Below are 19,592 nucleotides of genomic sequence, written 5' to 3'. Positions count from 1 at the left end.
AAGAAATAGAAAAAAAAAGGTATGTGTTTGTCATCCAGTTCTGGGGCCGGGGAGACAGTCAGGTATCACTGGCCAGCCAGCCTAGCTTACTTGGTGAACTCAAGGCCAGTGAGAGACCCTGTCTCAAACAAAAAGTGAATGTTGCTTAAGTAGTGCACCCAACGTTGACCTGAGTGTGTACCACACATCTGAGTACACACGTATGCATGTGCACCTGTACACGCATGCACATGCCCAAAGTTAATCCCAGAACTGTATGTTAGGGAAGGGAACGTTCAACTGAAGGAAACTGATAAAGTAACAGTAGGTGTCTCTAGAGAAAGGACTGTTGGAATAGTCTTCTGTTTTGCTGCTGTTTTGTTTGCACACGGAATGTGTTGCAGTTCTGATAACGTCACCCGTCATCCGGAGACTGTTCCAGCTGCCCACAGTTTTACTCTGCCTCCTCTTTGTCTTCAGGCTGGCTCAGAATCTGGACGGTGTGGTGATCGAGTTTCTCTTCCGCCAGAGCAAAATCAGCGAAGTCCTCGGAGGCAGCGGCTACAATGCGGACAGGCTCTGCCTGCCCTACATCCCTCAGCTGACAGGTATGAGTTCTAGACAAGGCTTCCGGTCTGCCTCTGCTTTCCAGGCTTAGGAAGGGCAAGAGCCCTAGGGTAAGGGGGCGTGGCCTCCTGGACCACATTTCCTGCCAGGCGAGAGGCCTAGGGTAAGGGGGCGTGGCCTGCCTCCTGAACCTGTTTGTGGTGGCCTCTTAGATGTTGCGTAAGAGCTGAGCAGAATCTATGCTGAGATCCTGACTCCAGTGCACCTCCTGTTCAGTTTGGGATCTCAGAAAGCAGCTGGCCCATGAGATAACCCGGCTTGTGAAGGAAGGGCCGGTTCATAGTTCTAGAAAGAGCATGCATGGCCTTACAGAACCATTTCAAGATATCTGTGCTACTCCCCCCCCCCCCTCCCCGAGCTGGGGACCGAACCCAGGGCCTTGCGCTCTCTAGGCAAGCGCTCTACCGCTGAGCTAAATCCCCAACCCTGTGCTACTTCCTCTTTAAAAAACACCTTTGGCAAGTCTCTGCAAACCCAGGTTACATGACTACAAAATTTCCTCATTAGAGGGGTTTATGTGGAGGTGTGTGGAGCAGATGCATTTAGGGAACATTGCATGCGTGACCATTACTGCTGCTGTGATTGGATGGAACAAACTTGCTAGTTGAGATATGTTCCGTAAATGGTTGCAAAAAATCCTAGCCCAAAGAAGCAACCTGAGCACCCTATGATGGGTGGAGAAGGCCCACAGCAGCTAGAAGCTTCTGGAAGCTCCAGGGGTAGCCTAAGTGTGTCCTGAGCCATTGAGGGCTGTGGGCCAAAGGCATAGTGGGTAGGACCAGTGGCTTAGCCCTGGCTTTGCAAGGACTAGGAGCCCCAGCTTCTGGGCTCCTCTTTTCCAGATGAAGATCGCTTGTCCAAGAGGAAGAGCATTGGAGAAACCATTTCCCTTCAGGTAGAGGTGGAATCCAGGAACAGCCCAGAGAAAGAGGAGGTAAGTGTTCTTGTCTGTACTCTGGGTGCTAAGTGCTCCCTGCCCTTTACATTGCATTAAAGGATCTGTGGAAATTAGTTTCTCATGTAAATCCATTTCCTTACTGACTCTCATTATGAGGACAGCTTTGATATTTCCAGCTGGAAAATGTATTACCATTCTTCTATCATGAGACTATCATTTTTTTAAAAAAAAAATCACTGTAGAAGGGCTTTCTGGTTTCCATTCCCTAATCGCACAAATTGGGGGACTGACAGGCACAAGCATAGTACAAGGTAGGGAGGGCCCACATCCGGGTGGGACAGGGACACGGTTATTCATGGGGATTATGAGGGCCGCTGTAGAAGGCGCTGAGTCTTTCCCCGGGAGTGATCAGAGCATAGAAAAGTCCCTGAAGGTTGGGACTAAGGATCCCTCTACCTTGGACCAAGTTCTACAGAGCTCATTCAGAACATTCCTATGGAGGTAGGAACCTCTAAGCCTAGCTAATTGAGTAAATAAGGTGAGGAAGCAGAAGGATCCTCAGAGGCCCTTGAGGCTGTGAAAGGCAGGACCCCTCTTGGGTTACAGCCTTGGAGTGAGCGGACTGCTTCCCCACACTGTAGAGGGGATTCTCCTGTCCTGGCTTCGGAAGCCTTCGATAGTTAGGGGAAGCTAAGGAGGAGAAATGCTCACCTAGCCTGTGCCCCTTACTCATGGGACACTCCTGGGACTCCTGGGACACTCATGTTGGTTCTTTCCCTCAGTCAAATTATCCCAGGGGTGTCCTGGTAACTGGTGCAGGGCTCTTCTCTCCTCATCTGTCCTGCTTCACATCTTCAGCCTCTGTTCAGGGTCCTGTGCCAGCCAGCCCCACTGTCTTCTTCGTTATCTGCAGCACCTTTCCTGAGGCCAAGCATCCACGGAAACCACATCTTTGGGTTTTACTATTTCTTGCCTCTTTTCTCTGCAGAAGTTGAGATCCTTTGCCTCTGGTCTTGGGACCAATCAGATCAGCAGAGGGCTCGTTGTTTCTAACCTTCACGGACTTACTGTATTAAAATCCATCACTTGGGGGTGCAATTGAATATCATAAGCCTTCAAAGTGTTATGAAGTTTCTGGAGTTCATATTGGAGATCACATTTCTCAGTTGCCTTCTTTACATCCTATTATTTCTCTGAGTTTTTTTTTTTTTAATTATGTGGTGGTTTCCTCCCATGTTGCTTGATGGGTAGGCTTAGGTAGGGAAAAGGGAATAGAATGCTCTTCCTAGGGAATCTGAGGAATTGGTCTTGTTTGCTTTTCTCCACACCTCTGGGAATGAGGGTGTTTTAGGGCCGTTCCCCTAAGAAGCAATGTTCACCTTTCTGAACGTTTCCGTCCTTTCTCCTTCAGCGAGTTCCTGCAGAAGAGATCACCTATGAGACACTGAAGAAGGCCATTGGTAAGACGGGTCCCCAAGAAACTCTGCTGAAAAGGGGAAGTCGGGGGTGACGTGGACCCGGTGGCAGAGGCTGGTAGCCTTTTGTAAACTCATCAGCCACCAGAGCTGCAGCTGGAAGTCCCCAGGGAGGTGGCTGGAGCTGCATACCAGGCAAGCCCTTTCTTTCCCGCTTACTAATGGCAGCTGCCTCTGAAAGCTGCCCCTTGTGGATTACAGCCAGGTGACTGGTTTGTGCAAATAAATGGAAACTGCTTATGTGTGGAAGATGACACAAAAGGACAAGATGACCAGCGAGAGGCACCGAGAAGAAATCGTATCTGTGTTCATTTAATAAGGGATCTGCAGGACTGGCTCATGAAGTGTTTCTGTGTAGAAGTTGTTTCTAACTGATGACAAATTAAGCCACTAAATGTCCTTTCCACGAAGCCCCTTCAGTATTTTGTTACAAATGTACTCAGTGGGGCAGCAGTGGTGCACACCTTTGATCCCAGAACTTTGGGAGGCAGAGGTAGGGAGATCTCATACCTGCCTGGCTGGAGCCAGCCTGATCTACATAGTGAACTCCAGAATAGCCAGGGCTATCTAGTGAAAGCCTGCCTGAAAAGAAATCAAGAAGTAATGAATGAACACACCACTGACCTGCCTAACCCACTCAAAATGGTCATTATTTGACCTCCAGACCCACTCCCTATTTTATTTGGTGCTAACTGACCTGGGATAGTAAGGGTGTGTAAAGCCTTAAGTGAAATTTTCTTAGACTGCTCTGCTGTAGTGCTTTGCTCTGACTCTCAGGGTCTCTCTGCCCTTTCTATTGTTCAGGTCCTTTTTAAAACTGCCCTGACAGGGGCTGGGGATTTAGCTCAGTGGTAGAGCGCTTACCTAGGAAGCGCAAGGCCCTGGGTTTGGTCCCCAGCTCCGGAAAAAAAGAACAAAAAAAAAAAAAAAAAAAAAAAAAAAACTGCCCTGACAGTACTAAAAGGGGCAGCTGAGATCATTCCTTTGAGAGTCCCAGCAGGGGTGCGGCCGCTTGGATCTTTAAATGCCGAGCTGCAGGCCCATTTAACTGTTTCTCAGAGGATGGAGCCTTGGGCAGAATCAGGGAAAGTCTGTGAGGACACATGAGGTTGCCACATCTTTCATGTCTCCGCCCCTCTCGTGTCCCCGCCCCACTTTCATCCCAAGGGTCCACCCTGTCCATCTTTTCAAGTTCCTTCCTCTATCCCTGGGGACGATCTGAACACTAACCCAGTTCTCTGTGTCACAGTGGACAGTGTGGCAGTTGAGGAACAGGAGCGTGAGCGACGGCGACAGGTGGTAGAGAAATTCCAGAAGGCACCCTTTGAGGAGATTGCAGCCCACTGTGGGGCCCGGGTGAGTGACACACCACAGCATACCTTCCTGACCAATCAGAAACCAGATTTGGGTTGAGGGCAGGACTGAGTTCAAACCTTGGCTCTTTGTACTGCAGAAATTAGGGGTTTTGTTCCAGCAGACAGAATGCTGCTGTTCACCCCAATACCTTCCCCTACATTGCTTTCCCTGAACCCAGTGACTAATCATTTAGCACTCACTGTCTTGGACCTTTAATCCTAGCACTTGGGAGGCAGAACTTACAGAGAGCTACATAGTGAGACCACAAAAGAAGACAGTGACATGTAGGGCCAGCCAGAGCTACATAGTGAGACCACAAAAGAAGACAGTGACATGTAGGGGCAGCATAGGAGGTGCCAGCTGGGTGTGGTGGCTCACACGTTGAATCCAGCACTAAGAAGTCAGAGGCAGTAGATCTCTGTGAGTTCAAGGCCAGGCTAATTTCCACAACTAATCCCAGGCCAACCCTGTCTCAACCAAATGAACAGAAACTTTTACTATTGTATTATAAACTTTGTTATGGTCCTGTGTGTATGATATGGGTGAAGATGCATATGTAAGTCAAAGGACAGCTTTTGGTCTCTCCTCCCGATTTTATGTGGGTTCCAAGGATAGAATCCAGGCCATCCAGCTTCTGTTATATAGGCTTTATCTGCTGAGCCCTCTCACCAGCCTGGTTCTTTTAAATGAGGGTCTTGCTGTCCGTCCTTTTTGAACGGCTTTGAACTCTACATCCCAGGCTTGCATCGGTCTTTCAACCGTCCCGCCTCAGCCTCCTGTAGGCATGTGGCTTATATTTTATATTTATATAAGATCTACATATTTTGTATCTATATAAAAGCCCATAACTTCCATGCCTGTGCTACCTACTGTAAGCTATTCACATCCCACTTTGAGATGTAGACTGCTCATCTCATGCTCTAGGAAGTACTAGACACATGTCAAGAAAGAGTAACGGCAGCTCCTTACCCCACGCCCAACAGACCCTGTTACCCCATATTGAAGAGCAGAAACCTGCCAAAACTTCTCCCTGGTTTTCCTGGCCTCCTCTCAGGTCACCAGCCAGCCTTTGCTGAGTGGTTGTCCCTGAGCTGAAAATTCAAGTCCAAGAGACAGGTGCCAGAGATAAGAACACACCCACTGGGTTACTCTCCTGCAGTTGTGACGATCAGAAACTTCCAGGTGTCCTTTGGACAGGCGGCCAGAGAGGTGGCAGCTGACACTCCTGGAATCCCAGGTTCACTTCCCTTCTGTTTGTGTTTAGGCCTCCTTACTGCAGAGCAAACTCAACCAGATCTTTGAAATCACCATCCGGTAAGTGATGGCATAGGCAGGGGACCCTAACTTTGTGGCCAGCATCAAGGGTCATGGCCATTGTCCTAAGCCCTCTCCTCATACCTGCTTGCTGCCAGCCCTCCCTCCACCCTCAACCTCTAATGCCAGCCCTAGACTCAGCTGGAGAGGGCACAAGACTGGCTTAGTGAGGCTTCGAAACAGCCAGGAATCTTAGCATCCTGGGCAAGTACTTAATCTTTAAAGTACCTGTGACATCAGAGAGCTGTGGTTCTCAACCTGTGGGCTGCAACTCCCTTTGGGGTTGCCCATCAGATGTTTACATTATGATTCATAACGGATGAAAATTACAGTTATGAAGAAGCAACAAAAATAGTTTTATGGTTGGGGGGGGGTCACCGCAATATAGGGAACTGTATGAAAGGGTGGCAGCGTTAGAAAGGTTGAGAACCACTGCCATGGAGCCTGCGGGGAATCTGGACTGAGCTGAGGATTATAGAACATCTTGAAAACCTGGGAACTCGCAGAGTGGCATGCATTTTAAAAAGAAGCCAAAACTGACTGCTGTGTTGAGGTGTACAAGGGTAGGACCCGACCCCCAGTTACTGCTTCATACCTCTCTCCTTCGTGTGTCCCCAGCCCCCCTCCAAGCCCTTCGGGAACCATCAGTGCAGCGTACGGCCAGCCGCAGAACCACTCCATCCCCGTCTATGAGATGAAGTTTCCCGACCTATGCGTATACTGAATTCCAAGAGACAGAACTCCTTAGAGGACACAGTCTGCAGGAGGACCGCCCTCCTGCTCACTCTCACCGTGTGGAAATCTAGCTGGGATAGCTAAGAACTCAACACCCTGGAAAATGAGCAAAGGTGGAGCCTCTGGTCCTCTGTGGCCCTCCTGCCTCCTCCTCGTCTTCTGTGAGGAGGATCCAGCCACCTGCCCTCTGGGCTAGCAAGCATCTCACCTGTTTTCTCTTGTATCAGCCAGGGACAGAGAAACACAAGGGTGTCTCCTGAGAAGCAGGAGACCTCCTGCTTCTGGGAAGCCTCCATTGGGGATGTGTCTTTGAGGGAGTGTCAGCCACTCCCAAAGAAAGGAGCCTGATATCAGCATGGTTGATCTGAGGAAAGCGTAGATGGCACTTGGGGAAACTGAGGCAATCCTCCCATCCCCCACTCCCCACATGAAGAAGTGACGGTGTGAGGGAGAGAGCTCGGAGGGGATGTCTGCTCTCACCTCTTAAGTCTTTAGGGGGTCTTACCCAGCATCCCATTTCCTCTCTAGTGTCTGTGTTTCCTTTTCTACTATTAATGAGTGCTGAGAGCTCACTTCGGGAGCTGGGGCCAGAGACCCTGGAGGCAGCATGGCTACCAGAAGAGCAACAGGCTGGGGATGTTGAGGGGCTGGGTCTCCCAGACAGGGTGGCAACATCAGCAAAGCACAAGTGTGGCAAGTCTGTCCTGGCTGCATAGCATCTCCTCACACTCTCTGTCTGAGGAAGCCTGTGGTGGATCTTCTCTGGTTCTCTATCTACTGGATGTTTCCTGGGTGGTTAAGTTTGGTCCCTGATGTCTTTGTTTCCACAGCCTCTGGGATGAGTGAAAGCTGAGCAAACTAGCTGGTTCTAGACGGCTGAAGAGAGGGAGGAAGCACCAGGGTCCTGCGGCCTGTCCACGTCACTTCCCACGGAAGATGCTGTCAGCGGTAGTTAGGGGTTGGGAGAGAGGCAGTTAAGCAAGTGGCACTTTAGAAAGATTTAACAGCTAGGATTGAAACAATATTTTCCCCTCTCTGGGCAAAGTCTGAGACACTGGGGACAATTAGCCTTGCTTGTAGCTGAGGTAGAGGTGGTAGGAATCACTTCGTCTTCCATTTTCTCTGTGGGCCACGTACCTGTCCCCATGTGACTCGTGTGTGCTGGGCGCAGCTGACCCAGGACTGTGCGGGTACAAAAATGTCTATTTGCTGTCCCCTTGGTTTGACCGTTTCCTGATGCCCCTCTTGGTGCCCCTCTGCCTCCCAGAATGCCTAGCAGTGGGAGTACTCCATGGTCCAGGATAGTCCTTTCTTTCCCTTCAAACTTCCCCAAAGTGTTCTGAGCTGCTTTTCTCTCAGGACCAACACTGCTCCAGAGATTTAACTTCTTAGAAAAGGCGGGGGGGGGGGGGGGTGTGCTTCTGTTGACCTGCAGGAGCCATTTCCAGGGTATGGTTTTAGGTAGTGTGGCCTAGGGTCATAAAGGAGCTATTTCTGCTCAGGAGAGTTAGGCTTCTCAGGACCCTGCAGGGTGAGAGCCTGCTTGCTAGGACAGAGGGAACATTTTCCAGAATTAGGAGAACTGGAGTACGTGTACTTTCCGTTGCTTGTGTGGTAAATATCACAGACGGGGCCTGCCTGAGCCTTTCCCATGGTCCCTGCACTGAGCTATGGGTGCATGGCCTGCATGGACCACACCCCAACACCACCCACATGGCTTTGGGGCTGTGTGGCTGCTGCTCAACCCAACTTTATAAGCAAGGCCTTGGGTTTTTCCCTAATACCTTTTCACTAAGAAGGCAACTTAGACACGAAGGCAAGTTATCTTTTAGAGACTAAAGGAATCTAAGCCTTGCGCTTAAAAACTGTCTTTCTTCTCTTGCTGGCCACATCTTTTATCCCATGCTTGGCTTGAATAGGAGTCCGTTAGTTTCTTTATTGCTCCCCACTGACATCATCGCTGACCACCCCTGAGGTACCTTAATCCTAGTTGTGGATTGGGAGACACTTCCTTGGAGTCTTTTGAGAGCCAGCATCAGAACCAGATGCCGCTTGGATACGTCTGTCTCTCTCCCTGGGGACAGAAGAAAAAGCCAGAGTTCAATTCTGCAGACTCAATGGCTGCTCAGTCTTCTCTGCCTTTCTTTTTCCTCATACCATGGCTGTGTGGCAGGGACATGCTGCTTTTAGAGAGCCTGCCGCTTGTGTGCCCTCTTCTTGGTAGAATTGATTTAAATTTACATCCAGTAGGATAGTGGTTTGCCTGTTAACAGGAAATGGAATCTGATCTTGCCTCAGAGGCGGGAAGTTTAGATGGTGATTGCAGGAGAGTCTGTCCTTCCATCACAAGGCTGGGGAGAGAGGCAAAAGCACAGTGGGTGGGAGCTAGGGGAGGAGCCTAGTGTCCATTCTTGCCTTCTGAGCCTCTGGTGTCTGATAGCACTGTCTTAGCCTTGTTCTGTTCTCCTTCCCTGTTGTAAACCAGGATCAAAAGGAGCCAACAAACCTATTAAGGCCAACCAGTCCCCACCCCCACCATCAAAGCACCCAGGGCTCCAGCTTCATAGGCATGAGGGTGACACCCTGCTGACAGAATCCAGTAGGCAGGAATGTGTTTGTGGTTTAGAAGTTAACACATTGATCATAAAGAGTATAAAAAATGGATTAACAGAAAATACCTGATCCAGTAGCAGCTGCTGTTTACCCCGTGCCGAGCCTGTTTCTTGTTTTCTCCTTACCTCGAAGACTAAAATAAATGGTTTAAATGTCCTCATCGAAAAACCTAGACATGTCCCCTGTCTGGCTCCCACCTGCACACAAAGCCAGACAACATGGGCCTGGGACCAAGGACCCTGGTCAGAGCAGCCATAGCCTGTAGGCTGCCTGTGCACAGGCTGTTCCTGGTCCACACGATGCAGTTCCACTGGATTGGGATCTGAAAAAGCCCTAAGACTCTTGACTTCTTGAAAAGAAGCCCCAGACTTCTTGAGGGCCCCTGGGTCGCGGTGCCTGCCAGGTGTCCTTTGGCTGTCATAGGCCTGTTAACCCATTATAGAGAAAGCTTCAAAGCCCTGTGTGGCTTAGCTATGTTTGGGGCCTGGGGGAAAGGGAAGGCCTGAGCTGTGGGTCTTAACTTAGTGTTCAAAAGCAGACTCGGAGGTCAGGCAGGGGCATATTAGTCAGGCTGTACCTGCTTTCTTTGACCTTCTCTGGCAAGCAGACTGCATCAAAGCGAGGGTTCTGGCCTCTGAATCTGGAGTAAAGGTCAGGGAAAACGGTCAGGCTTCTATGACCCTATAACCCAAGCTGGGTCTAATCTAAAGACTGCAGAAGAGGAATCATGGGAGGCCCTGTTCTTGATTCTGGCTACTCGGAGAGTGATAAGGAAAAGTCGTGGGTAGCAGGAAAGACATCATGGCCCTGTTGACCGCCCTTTGGCACCAGCCTGGTTTCTTCAGAGAGCATGGGAATCTCGTGAGCCTAACACTTGCCCATTTTGAACTCTTACTGATTGGAGTCTGGCACATAGAGTATGGAAGTGCACAGCCATAGATGCTGCAGCCCACCTATCTCAGCGTGTCTGGGATTTTTTTAGACCTTCATGACCTGGCTGAGTGTGTGTGTGAGTGTGCGTGTGTGTCTATGTCCATGCATGTGTGTAATGTAGTTGTAGTTGCCAACACTGTGTATATAATGACTGATGTATTTATATGTGAGTACAGAATTGGCACCTGTGGCAGTTTTCTGTATTTTGAACTTGTTGGATCCAATTAGTTTTCCTTCCAGGGTATTGGAGGGACTATTCCAAAGTCATTCTTTAGAACTGACTTTTAGTGGATGATGCCCTTTTCAAATAAATGTTAATGTTGTCACCATATGGCTGTCTATTTGAATTCTTAAAAGAAAATAGCTTTTTTTTTTTCTTTTTTGGATAAAAACAGAAACTGAAAAATAGCAGTGGTGTACCATTGGCATTTCGACACCCCCCCCCCCACACCCTTGCTTTATACCCAACTCTAATGAAGAAGGGAGGGGGAGGACATTACAGATGTGGAAACCTGAAGGGAGGATTCCCAGCAAGGGATCATCCCCAGGAGGGCCCAGGCCATTCCTCCTTCCAGCTCATTTCCCACAACCCACATTAGTGAGAACTTAATCGGGTTTCTGACTCCCTTTCACAGCAGGACTTCCAGGGCTCACCGCGTCCTTGTAAACGCCTCTCAGATATAAGGGCTTTTGTATAAATACACAAGTACCAGGCTTTGCTGTGTGTGGCCCATGGATGTCTAATCAAAGGGTGTGTGTGCCTCCCCTGTAAACCTGACTGCAGAAGTGTGACACACACACACACACACACACCTCAGCACTGTGAAAACTCCACAAGGAGACAGAAGCAACACAACACAGGCCTGCAGAGCTTGGAGTTTCTCTTAGGTGAGGGGACAAAACAGACACACAGCAAATCACTTGTCCTCCTGGCCAGTGATGCCTTCCAGCACAGAGGGAGCGGACTACAGGAGCCCTGTGTATAAACAGGGCCACAGGTCGAGAGCATGACTGGCCTGGTAGAGGTGGTCTTGAACCTAGGTTTGCATTGAAAAAAAAAACAGCAAAGATTCTGAAGGTGACATTGGGGGTGGGGTCCAGGTATGAAGAACTGAAGAGTAGCAGTGAAACCAAGAGACATGAAGCAGGACCTTAATCCCAGGAAACATGAGCTAAAGGCCTGGTAGGAGAATGGACATGATTGACATGTTCATCTCTATATGTACATGTGTGTAGATTTACATATATAGTTTTCTATTCATGTTCATGCTCAATATACTTTGCCCCAAAAGCTTGCAACTGATGGGAAATTGGGATGTAGAGAAAACTGTTGTCGGGTGGGCCAAGGACCAAGGAACTAACAAGCTCTTTTTAAATACATGCAACAGTGAATAATTTGCATGGGCAGGAAATCAACTGGAGGCCAGTTGGTTAATGCACTGGAGTAGTGAGAATGAAGCACTGGGAGAGAGCTGGGAAGACACAGCAAGGTGGGAAACCAATGCCCTCAAGGTTTGGGCCTGAGGGACAGTGCGTTTATCTCTATGGTGGGTAAGAGCGTGTGTGTGGAGAGAATATATGAATAACCAAATCGGAACAGCTACTGACTCTCAGTTCTCACGTTTTCCTGATAAAATAATGGAATCTCTGTTTTCCTTTTATCCTCCAGGGAGCCCTTACACCAAGAATGAAGAGACAGATAACTAAATCATGGGAGGGTTCAGGGACCTGCCTGAGATTGGAGCAAAGACTCAACATAGCTAGGAGTGTCCCTGTGTCCTGGAACTTCCTGAGTGACTTCCCAGATATATTCCCAGTGTGGAATAGGCCCCAATAGTGCCACCTGGCTTCTAGTGCCTAGGGTCAGTCACTCTTGTAGGACTTGGCTTAAGGGCCAAGCTAAGCAGACATCCTAGAAGTGTTGGACAGAGAACCACCCTGAGCCATCCAAACTATCTAGTCCCCCACCAAGAGTATTTGCTGGGGGAAGGGGGTTGAGATGTTTTCTTGACACTCTTATCTGGTCACATGGCAGTGTAATTGGACGGTTGTGTATTTTGACTTTATTCACGCAGTTATATTGAAGATCAGAGCCGGCTGTGAAGTCTGAAAGGTTTTATTTCCTAACTACAGGTAACTCTAAGAGGCTGGAGGTCAGGTGCTCTCGCCCATGCAGGGAGGGGGCCTTGGAGTGAGAAGACCCCTGCACCCTCACTGGCCCTTCTTGTGCGCGTTCTTGATGATGGCGTTCTTGAAGAGCGTCACCAGGGGCGTCTGGCTCTTCTCGGAGGTCATGAAGCCGCCGTAGCGCTTGTCCTTGGGCGGGTTGCCCCAGCGGAAGTGCTCCACCCGATAGGGCCCGTCGGCCTTCTCGGTATCCGGCTCCAGGACGTGCTCCAAGCCATCAGGCTGCTCGCCTTCCAGCTCCCTCTTGAACTCTAGGGGAAAGGCCTCGGCCGACTCGTTCTCGGCGACATTGGGGTACACCTTCACAGGGCGCCGCTTCTTGCCCACCGGCTTGCCCCAGCGGAAGTGCTCCATGGAGTAGGAGCGCTTGCCCTCCCGTGGACTTGGCTCCGGACGGCCATCTCCCCCCGCCGTCTCTTCCTCCGCACGCCTCTGCGCTGAGCCGCCAGCACTGCTGCTGTTTCTGGGGCCGAAGCGGTCCCAGCGGAAGTGACCCATGACGTACTTCCGGGGATTTTCAGTCAAGGGCTGTTCATCTCCGTTGCCTGGAAACACGGGCGTCTCCGCCGAGAGGTCGAGTCTGCAGGCCCGGATGCAAGCCTGTAGGGAGGCCCAATGTGTGAGCCAAGCCAGCTCCTGTGGCCACCATCCCTGCCCTCTAGTGGTGCCAGTTTATGCCTCGAGGCCATCAGGCCCAGCAATGTGGACCCCCGAGGTCCTGCCAACATCCTGCACCAAGCTGCTATTGCATCCCAATCTACTTGCTTAGCTCTTACTAGCAAGGCCTTGCTGTCATATGCACCAAAAGGAGTGTTGTCAATGGGGTCAAGGAGTAGTTCTATTAAAGTCCAGGAGGGGCATGGGTCTGGGATTTGGGATAGGGACCTAGTAATAGGTTTCTGGCTTCTAGGAGCCTGGACTTTAACAATGATTCAATTTTACACCAGTAATGTACAAAGTTATGTGCCTACTCCAGCCCTCTACCCCTAGGTCTCTTGCCTCAAAACTTCCCAGCACCCACTAGGTCTTTTACTGTGTATCTTCTTGTATCATCTCAAGCAGAATTTTGAGACAAACTAGTTCATTTCCCTGCCACCTCATTCTAACTGGGAGAAAGGGTGAAAGGCAAGGGATAAATCCATCGTGAGTGGTCTGCTGGTGCGTCTACACCTTGAAGACTCACAACTGCGGTTGTGGTTATTTTTACATAAGCTGCAACCTTAAGGTTTTTTTTTTTTTGTTTTGTTTTGTTTTTTTTTTTTTTTTAGAACCTTGGAAATTGAGGAGGAGAAAATAGAAGGACCCCACCCACTCATCCGTTGAAGGTTTTTCTACAATTATAATGCTACCGAATGTTAACAGTGGGTGATAAAAGCAAAGTTATTTAAACGTAATGTAAATGAAATAGGGGACTCAGTGGTGTCAGAAGTGTGAGGTGTCACCCGAGGACTCTGACCTTGTTTATCTCCTACACCAACCCCTTTCCTGGTGAGATCTCAGGAGAGGCTATGCAAATCAACAGCCTTGGCAGTTTCTGAACTGGATCACCCAGGGTTCCTTGGGCCTTCTGAGTCTAAAGTACATGAACCTTGTTCTTATGTCTTGAGAAGGTCTCTTCCATCACCTAGCCTCAGCTGTCCGTTGATACATCGAACAGGATGTAGTAGCAGGCACCCGACACTTGTGTGCATGCATGTGCATGCACATGGTGATGTGTAAGGGGCCCTAGCCTGCCCCTGACAGCTTTACACGCTTCTGCAGGAAAGACTGGAAAAGAACTTGGCTGGAATCCTGCCTTCTAGAAGCAGTGTGAGATATTTGGCATCAGTTTTTTGGGTTTTTTTTCTTTGGGGGGGGGGACTTTGGTCTTTCCTTCTCCCTCTGGAGGTGTTATATGGAAATACCCGACTAGTAACTGGCTTTGTAACTGAGAGAAAATAAAGAGGGAAGAAATATGAAGTGCACTTGCAGGTTTCCACTATTTAAAGGGAGGTTGATTTGGGAGCCAAAGGGTTGAAATACGGGACCAACTAAAGGAGCACTCCTGGCTAATATGGCATTGTGTATACTCAGTTTCTGTGAGGATTCCTCACCAGAAACAGAATGAGTGGGTGAGAATAATGGAGCAGAAATTATGAACCAGACCCCTTTCTCTGAAGCCACCTCCTTCTCACCTTTGCCTAATTCCAACCTTACAGAAAGAGTTCTGTTGCTGCTCCGAGTCACTCCAATTAACGGAGATGAATTTCCCTGTCACCCCTTCCCACAGCCCTCTTCCTTTCCATCTGTTCTAATCCCGGTGCCATCTTCCACCCAAGCCACAGTGGTGTCCGTGGCCCACATACCAGCAGGTTGCTTTCCGTGGTGAGGTCCTGGCACTGGCTGCTCTCCAGGCACCAGCTCCACACGTCTATGGAGGTCTGAAGCAGGAGGGCCAGCAGCAGGGCCCCTGAGCGACTGTAGCAGAATCTCGGCATCTTCCAGGTGGCTGAGGCTCTGCAGAGGCAAACAAGATTGGAGGGACCCCTGCAAGGAGCAGAACAATGCTGGCCAGTGACCAGGAAAGGACTCTGAGCCAACACTAACAGCTCTCACCTTTACAGTCCAAGGCTTTCTGAGGACAGGAGCAGGGCTCAGAAGATGGGAGATGCGTGTGGCTGTCATAGGAGGGGTAGGAAAAGAGGGCTCAACACAAACTACAGGCAGTTTCCCTCTCTGTTTCCTGTTAAAATCAGACTTTTAAAAAAAATCAGAGGTGAGGCTATCTAGGATATCACTTGGTCCGGCCCCTCATTTGGGAGGTGGGAAAGCTGATGACCCCAAAAGATCATTTCTTTTGTGCTCATGATGCAGTAAAAGTAAGCTTCCCTGTATTCCCAGATGGCTTCTAAATTCACTGCCTGGAAAAAGCTGCAGTTAACACTCCATATCCAAAGGGTGGGAATAACTAAAGACAAAGGATTGAGAAAGTCCTGCCTTGGTTCCTCTCACCTAAAATTTGATCACTTCCGATGAAAGGTAGGTTTCAATACAGGCAAATAAAACCCTTCCACTTAATCAATATTTGATATTGTATACACAAATCTCCTGGTGATTGTTATTTCCCAGATCCTAGTAACTTTGGGAAGATTTCTTTCTAAGGCAGATTCCACTTCCTTTAAAACTTCCCTGTTTTCTAAACATACAGACCACACATGTAAGTCTTGTCTGAAATACATGACCTTGAAGAGGATGTCAATACTGAGGGCAGAGAGACGGGCAGAAGACCAGAAAGGAAGCTGCCTCCACAGTGAAGAAGCTGCCCCTGAAGTGAAGAGCCACTAAGATACTGTCAAGAAATGCAAAGCATCTCTGGGCAGATGTGGCACCAACAGGCAGAAGAGAGCAACCACGGTGCCTTGGCTCCCTGGCGTCCAGCATTTCCCTAGCACTGCTAGCTTCTTAGCTTGTTACACCTGTTCCCCATCACCCAAGGATCCCTAAAGTCACCATAGTCTGTAATCAGCTCCCCACCAACTCTACACTCATTCTGGGTTTCAGATTACCAGCCATTAGGAAGACCTTTAATTAGAAAAGTTAGTCAGAGTGAAATGTAAATACCCAGGCAGTGGTGGCTCATACCTTTAATCCCAGCACCCAGGAGGCAGAAGCGGGAGGATCTCTGAGTTCAAAGCCAGCCTGGCCTACAGAGAAAATTCCAGAACAGCTAAGTTTACACAGAAATACCCTGTCTTGAAAAAAAACAAAAAAACAAAAAAAATTTAAGAATTAAAAATATGTAAATGGCTTAATTGTCTGGTGAACATTTGCATTTTAAGAAGAATATGGCAGAAAATAAATCTCATTTAGAGAGACAGGAGAAAAGCCTTTATTTTTGAAAGGGAGGATTTGGAAATGAAAGCTTTCAAGAATCTCCCCTCTCTGCTCCACCCTGTGCCAGTCTTCAAGAGCTGGTTTTTCCTGCAAGCTTTGAGTGGTTTTTGTTTTTTGGTTTTTTTGTTTTGTTTTGTTTTGATTTGATTTGTTTTGTTTTGTTTTTCAGAACTACCATTAGTAGACGCTAGCAGTCATTTGAGCTGTGTGGGCCACACCTCAGACCAGAAGCAAACTTGTTGCCCTTGCTGGGGCTCAGGTTCAGACAAGCAGCCAATTAGCTCAAAATGCTGAGATCACAAAGTCCCCCCAGATAGGAAGGTGGGAAAAAATGGTAAATAGCATGAAAAACGTATTAGTAAAGAAAAATAAGATCATGCAAGTCTGATAGACTTCTCAACTAAGTTTCCATTGTCTTGAAAGCTGGGTACCATGGAATGAGGTCTATCTTTGAAGAAGAGACAGTCACGATTTCAGGCCCTCAAAATCGTGCCCTCTCTTCCTAGTCCACCTATTGTGTGCTGAAATTCTCATCCCCACTCCCAGAGCTCCCCAGCTTTTTATTTGTATGTCCCCCTTTTTTCCACAATGAAACAAACGCCTTATTTGTGTCAATTTTTTTTTTGAAAAATCAAAAGTATTGGGGGAAATGTCAAATGCTGTGCTTTTTATAGGTTAGAGAGTGCCGGGTTCCAGTCATTAACAGCTCTGGAAGACAGAAGATTACGATTTATTCATTTCGATAGAACTACACTTATTAGGGCCCCAGAAAATTCTCTGAACTCAGAAGAGCCTTATATTTTCTGCTCTCAAAGTGACTCCGATAACCTGTCTATAAAGCTCAGAGGCACAAAGATGCGATTTCATCCATACACGGTGCGTATGCTTCAATTTCCACAATACCACAGGAAACAAGGCGTTAGTCTGTGCATATTTCATAAACTGACAAACTTTTCTTCGTTTCACTCGACTCCTTCCAGCCATCCTGTGAGAGCTTCCCCTGGTTTACGCACGGAGAACTTGGGGGATCTTTCTCTCCATTTGAAATGTCCTCTGCCTGAGTCTGGGTCCTTACAACTTGCTGCACCGCCCCCACGGTTTTTTAAAGGTTTTCGAAACTAGATGGAGTGGTTCAGGACCTTGGACAGTTCCCGCCCCACACCCTGTTTTTAATCTGAGCTGGATTTTGGAAAGAAGAGCCCACTTACTTACCGTCCTTTCCTATAACCCACACAATTATCGCAACGCAACCACATCAGGTCTGCTAAGGTGCGCAGGGAGGCGAGGGTTTTGATCTCTACAGCAATAACAAGTGAACTCCACTATTAGGAGTTTATTGTGGCTCGCCCTTCTTTCCCGCTATCTTTCCAACGTGTGCTCAGTATATATGGTCTCTTGCCTTAAAGAAGATATATAAAAGTCCAAACAATAGGGAGGAGAAACCTAAGGGGGAACTCTCCCAAGATCTCCCCAGGGGCCAGTCGGAGTCTAAGACAATCCTAAGCCTCCCAGTGCTTCATTCCTCCATGCGGACCCTGGGACCCCGACGCTGGCGGTCTTTGGAATTGCCACAGACCTGCTCTCTGGAGCAATGCAGTCTGCCAACCCATCGTCCGGGCTCAGCTCTCTCACGTCTCAGAAAGTTTGCGAAGAGGTCAGGTCCGCTACAAGCCAGAACGCCAGTCTGCATTACCGCCTGCTGGGGATCCCAGGGTCCGGGGACAGAGCTCAGCGTAGGAGAGCCGTCAGGAGCCGAGACACCCTTACCTGTCGCGGAAAGGCAGCTCTCTGAGGACGAAGATGTTCAGTGGCCTCTCTTAGTCACTGCTCCTTAACCTCTTTTCTCCTCCGTCGCCTCCCGTTTGGTCCCTGTCACTCTTCTCTCTTCTTTTATACCTGCAGGGTTGGGTGGGTGAGCCTTGGACGTGACCTTCCTGGCAGCGCTTCTGCAACGCAACAAGCGAATCCCCGGCCACGCGAAGGGGGGCGGCGGGCCGCGGGAGGGGGGGCTTCCCGGTCGGGGCTGCGCGCACAGCAGATGTGCCTGGAAAGTGCGGAGGCTGGCGTTAGCACAGACCCGCTGAAGCGCACACCTGGCCCCGGTGGTCAGGAGGAACTTAATTAAGGATGCTGTTGGATCTCCACTCAGGACTGGACAGAGGCTTAGCATCCTGGTGTGAGGCAGGCCTAGTTCTGAGGTCTTACAGAATGGAGTGGAATTACCTGTGTGCGTCCATCTGCCTTCCTGGCATTTGGAGGTAAATATCACTAATGAGGAGGGGGTCTGTTACGCATCAGATTTCCCCAGTGTTGGGAAAGTATGGAGTCTTGTGAAATCAAGATCTCTGTTTCGTTTCGAGAAGGGAGACAACAGAGGCTGTCAAGAATCATGGCAGCCCAAGGCAGGCTACCTTTGGGAGTGTGTGCAAGTGAGTTTGTACAGTCTGTCTCCATCCCCAATACTTATTCCAAGACAGGTGCCCTTTGATGCCCAAACTCCAAGGGAAAGGTCCTGCCAGCCTCAGACTATTAACCAGGAGGTGCAGCACTCTGTGGAGGGAAGTGGAAGCCATTCTGGGGCTGAGTTGGCAGAATGGCCTGGGGATTGTCTGACAGCCTTCACCGTGTGGCCAGGCCCAGGCGTTCTGGCTTGGCTGGGAACTCACAGGGCAAAACAGAAGAAAGAACAGGCCTGTGTGCCAAAGAGCAAAGCCTGTGAAGAGAGCTGTGACTGGCAGGGGGACTAGGATTGGATCAGACCAGTCCCGGTGCCTGTTTAATCTACCAGTTGAAGGAACTTCACTCCCCAGTTAGACACTGTCTGTTTGTCTATTTGCTTTGTTTTGTTTGGGGGACTCCAGGGGGTCCCTTGAGAGTTCAGCTTTTCTGATTGGCAGTATCGACTTTGCTTCCAAAAATCTTTTCCTTTTGTGGCACCAGAGAATGCACCAAGCTCCCTAATGGTGAATAAGGATTGTGTCACATGGCTCTGACCTCTTTCTGGGATGATTACCTGCTGTCCAACTCATATCCTGGACGTCAGCTAACCCCAATGCTCATATTCCGTGAGTGCTTCTTTCTGCCTCTACCTCCCTGAGTGTTCCCTGGAAGCTGAGCACCCTGTGTCCCTCCGATGAGGTAACTCAGATCCCTATGACGGTCTAGCTCTCCAGTATCACCTGGCTCTTACTAAGCCACTTTGGGTTATTTCTACCAGGAGCCTTAGAAACGATCTCCTTTCTTCAGAGAACCCCTTTCCTGTCTCATCTGTACAGTAGCTTATTATACGTGAACTGATTCACTTCTGTCTCTGACCTCCCATCCACCTCTGCCCTAACCAGCACCAGGCTTGGCAGTGCTCTTTGTCTTGTCCATTGCTTTATGGATGTGACTTTAGGAGGCTGCTTGCATTGGAGTCAAACCAAGGTAGGTTTGGGTTGGCCTAACTATCATCTGGACTCCTAATTATACATAGGAGAACTTGCTTTGCCCAATATGAACTGAAAAGTTTGAAAAGCTGTTAAACCACATTAGGAAACACTGGTTGGGCTATAGGACATAAAGGTGGGGGAGGGCAGGAGACAAGGGTGGCTGGACCCATG

General features: G+C 49.1%; 2 protein-coding genes across 5 annotated transcripts in view; one reads left to right on the top strand and one right to left on the bottom strand.

The window, feature by feature from the left end:
* Positions 1 to 12,613, top strand: part of Efr3b (EFR3 homolog B) — a 75,825-nt gene extending 63,212 nt beyond the window's left edge. Inside the window, exons 17-22 of one of the 2 annotated variants that reach the window (XM_039113097.2) lie at positions 460 to 587; positions 1,449 to 1,540; positions 2,916 to 2,964; positions 4,229 to 4,335; positions 5,600 to 5,649; positions 6,268 to 12,613. In XM_039113097.2, the coding sequence (XP_038969025.2) occupies positions 460 to 587; positions 1,449 to 1,540; positions 2,916 to 2,964; positions 4,229 to 4,335; positions 5,600 to 5,649; positions 6,268 to 6,373 (532 nt within the window). In that variant the 3' untranslated portion in view covers positions 6,374 to 12,613. 2 annotated transcript variants of the gene reach the window in all.
* Pomc (proopiomelanocortin) lies at positions 12,031 to 18,069 on the bottom strand. 3 transcript variants are annotated; one of them, XM_017594033.3, is made up of 3 exons: positions 17,758 to 18,069; positions 14,463 to 14,643; positions 12,031 to 12,717 (listed from the first exon to the last, which is right to left on the bottom strand). In XM_017594033.3, the coding sequence occupies exons 2-3, from the start codon at positions 14,592 to 14,594 to the stop codon at positions 12,142 to 12,144; spliced, it is 708 nt and encodes a 235-aa protein (XP_017449522.1). In that variant the 5' UTR covers positions 14,595 to 14,643; positions 17,758 to 18,069; the 3' UTR covers positions 12,031 to 12,141. The 3 variants fall into 3 exon arrangements, with proteins under 3 accessions (XP_017449522.1, XP_063117621.1, NP_647542.1); XM_063261551.1 differs by having other exon boundaries at positions 14,463 to 14,774; positions 17,758 to 17,940; NM_139326.3 differs by having other exon boundaries at positions 12,033 to 12,717; positions 14,463 to 14,613; positions 17,758 to 17,853.
* Between the last annotated feature and the right edge of the window lie 1,523 nt (positions 18,070 to 19,592).

Source organism: Rattus norvegicus, chromosome 6 (genome assembly GCF_036323735.1).
Source record: "Rattus norvegicus strain BN/NHsdMcwi chromosome 6, GRCr8, whole genome shotgun sequence".
In the NCBI taxonomy this organism is placed as follows: domain Eukaryota; kingdom Metazoa; phylum Chordata; class Mammalia; order Rodentia; family Muridae; genus Rattus; species Rattus norvegicus.
Note: the sequence above shows the minus strand (reverse complement) of the source record. Positions and strands in the feature narration are given on the sequence as shown.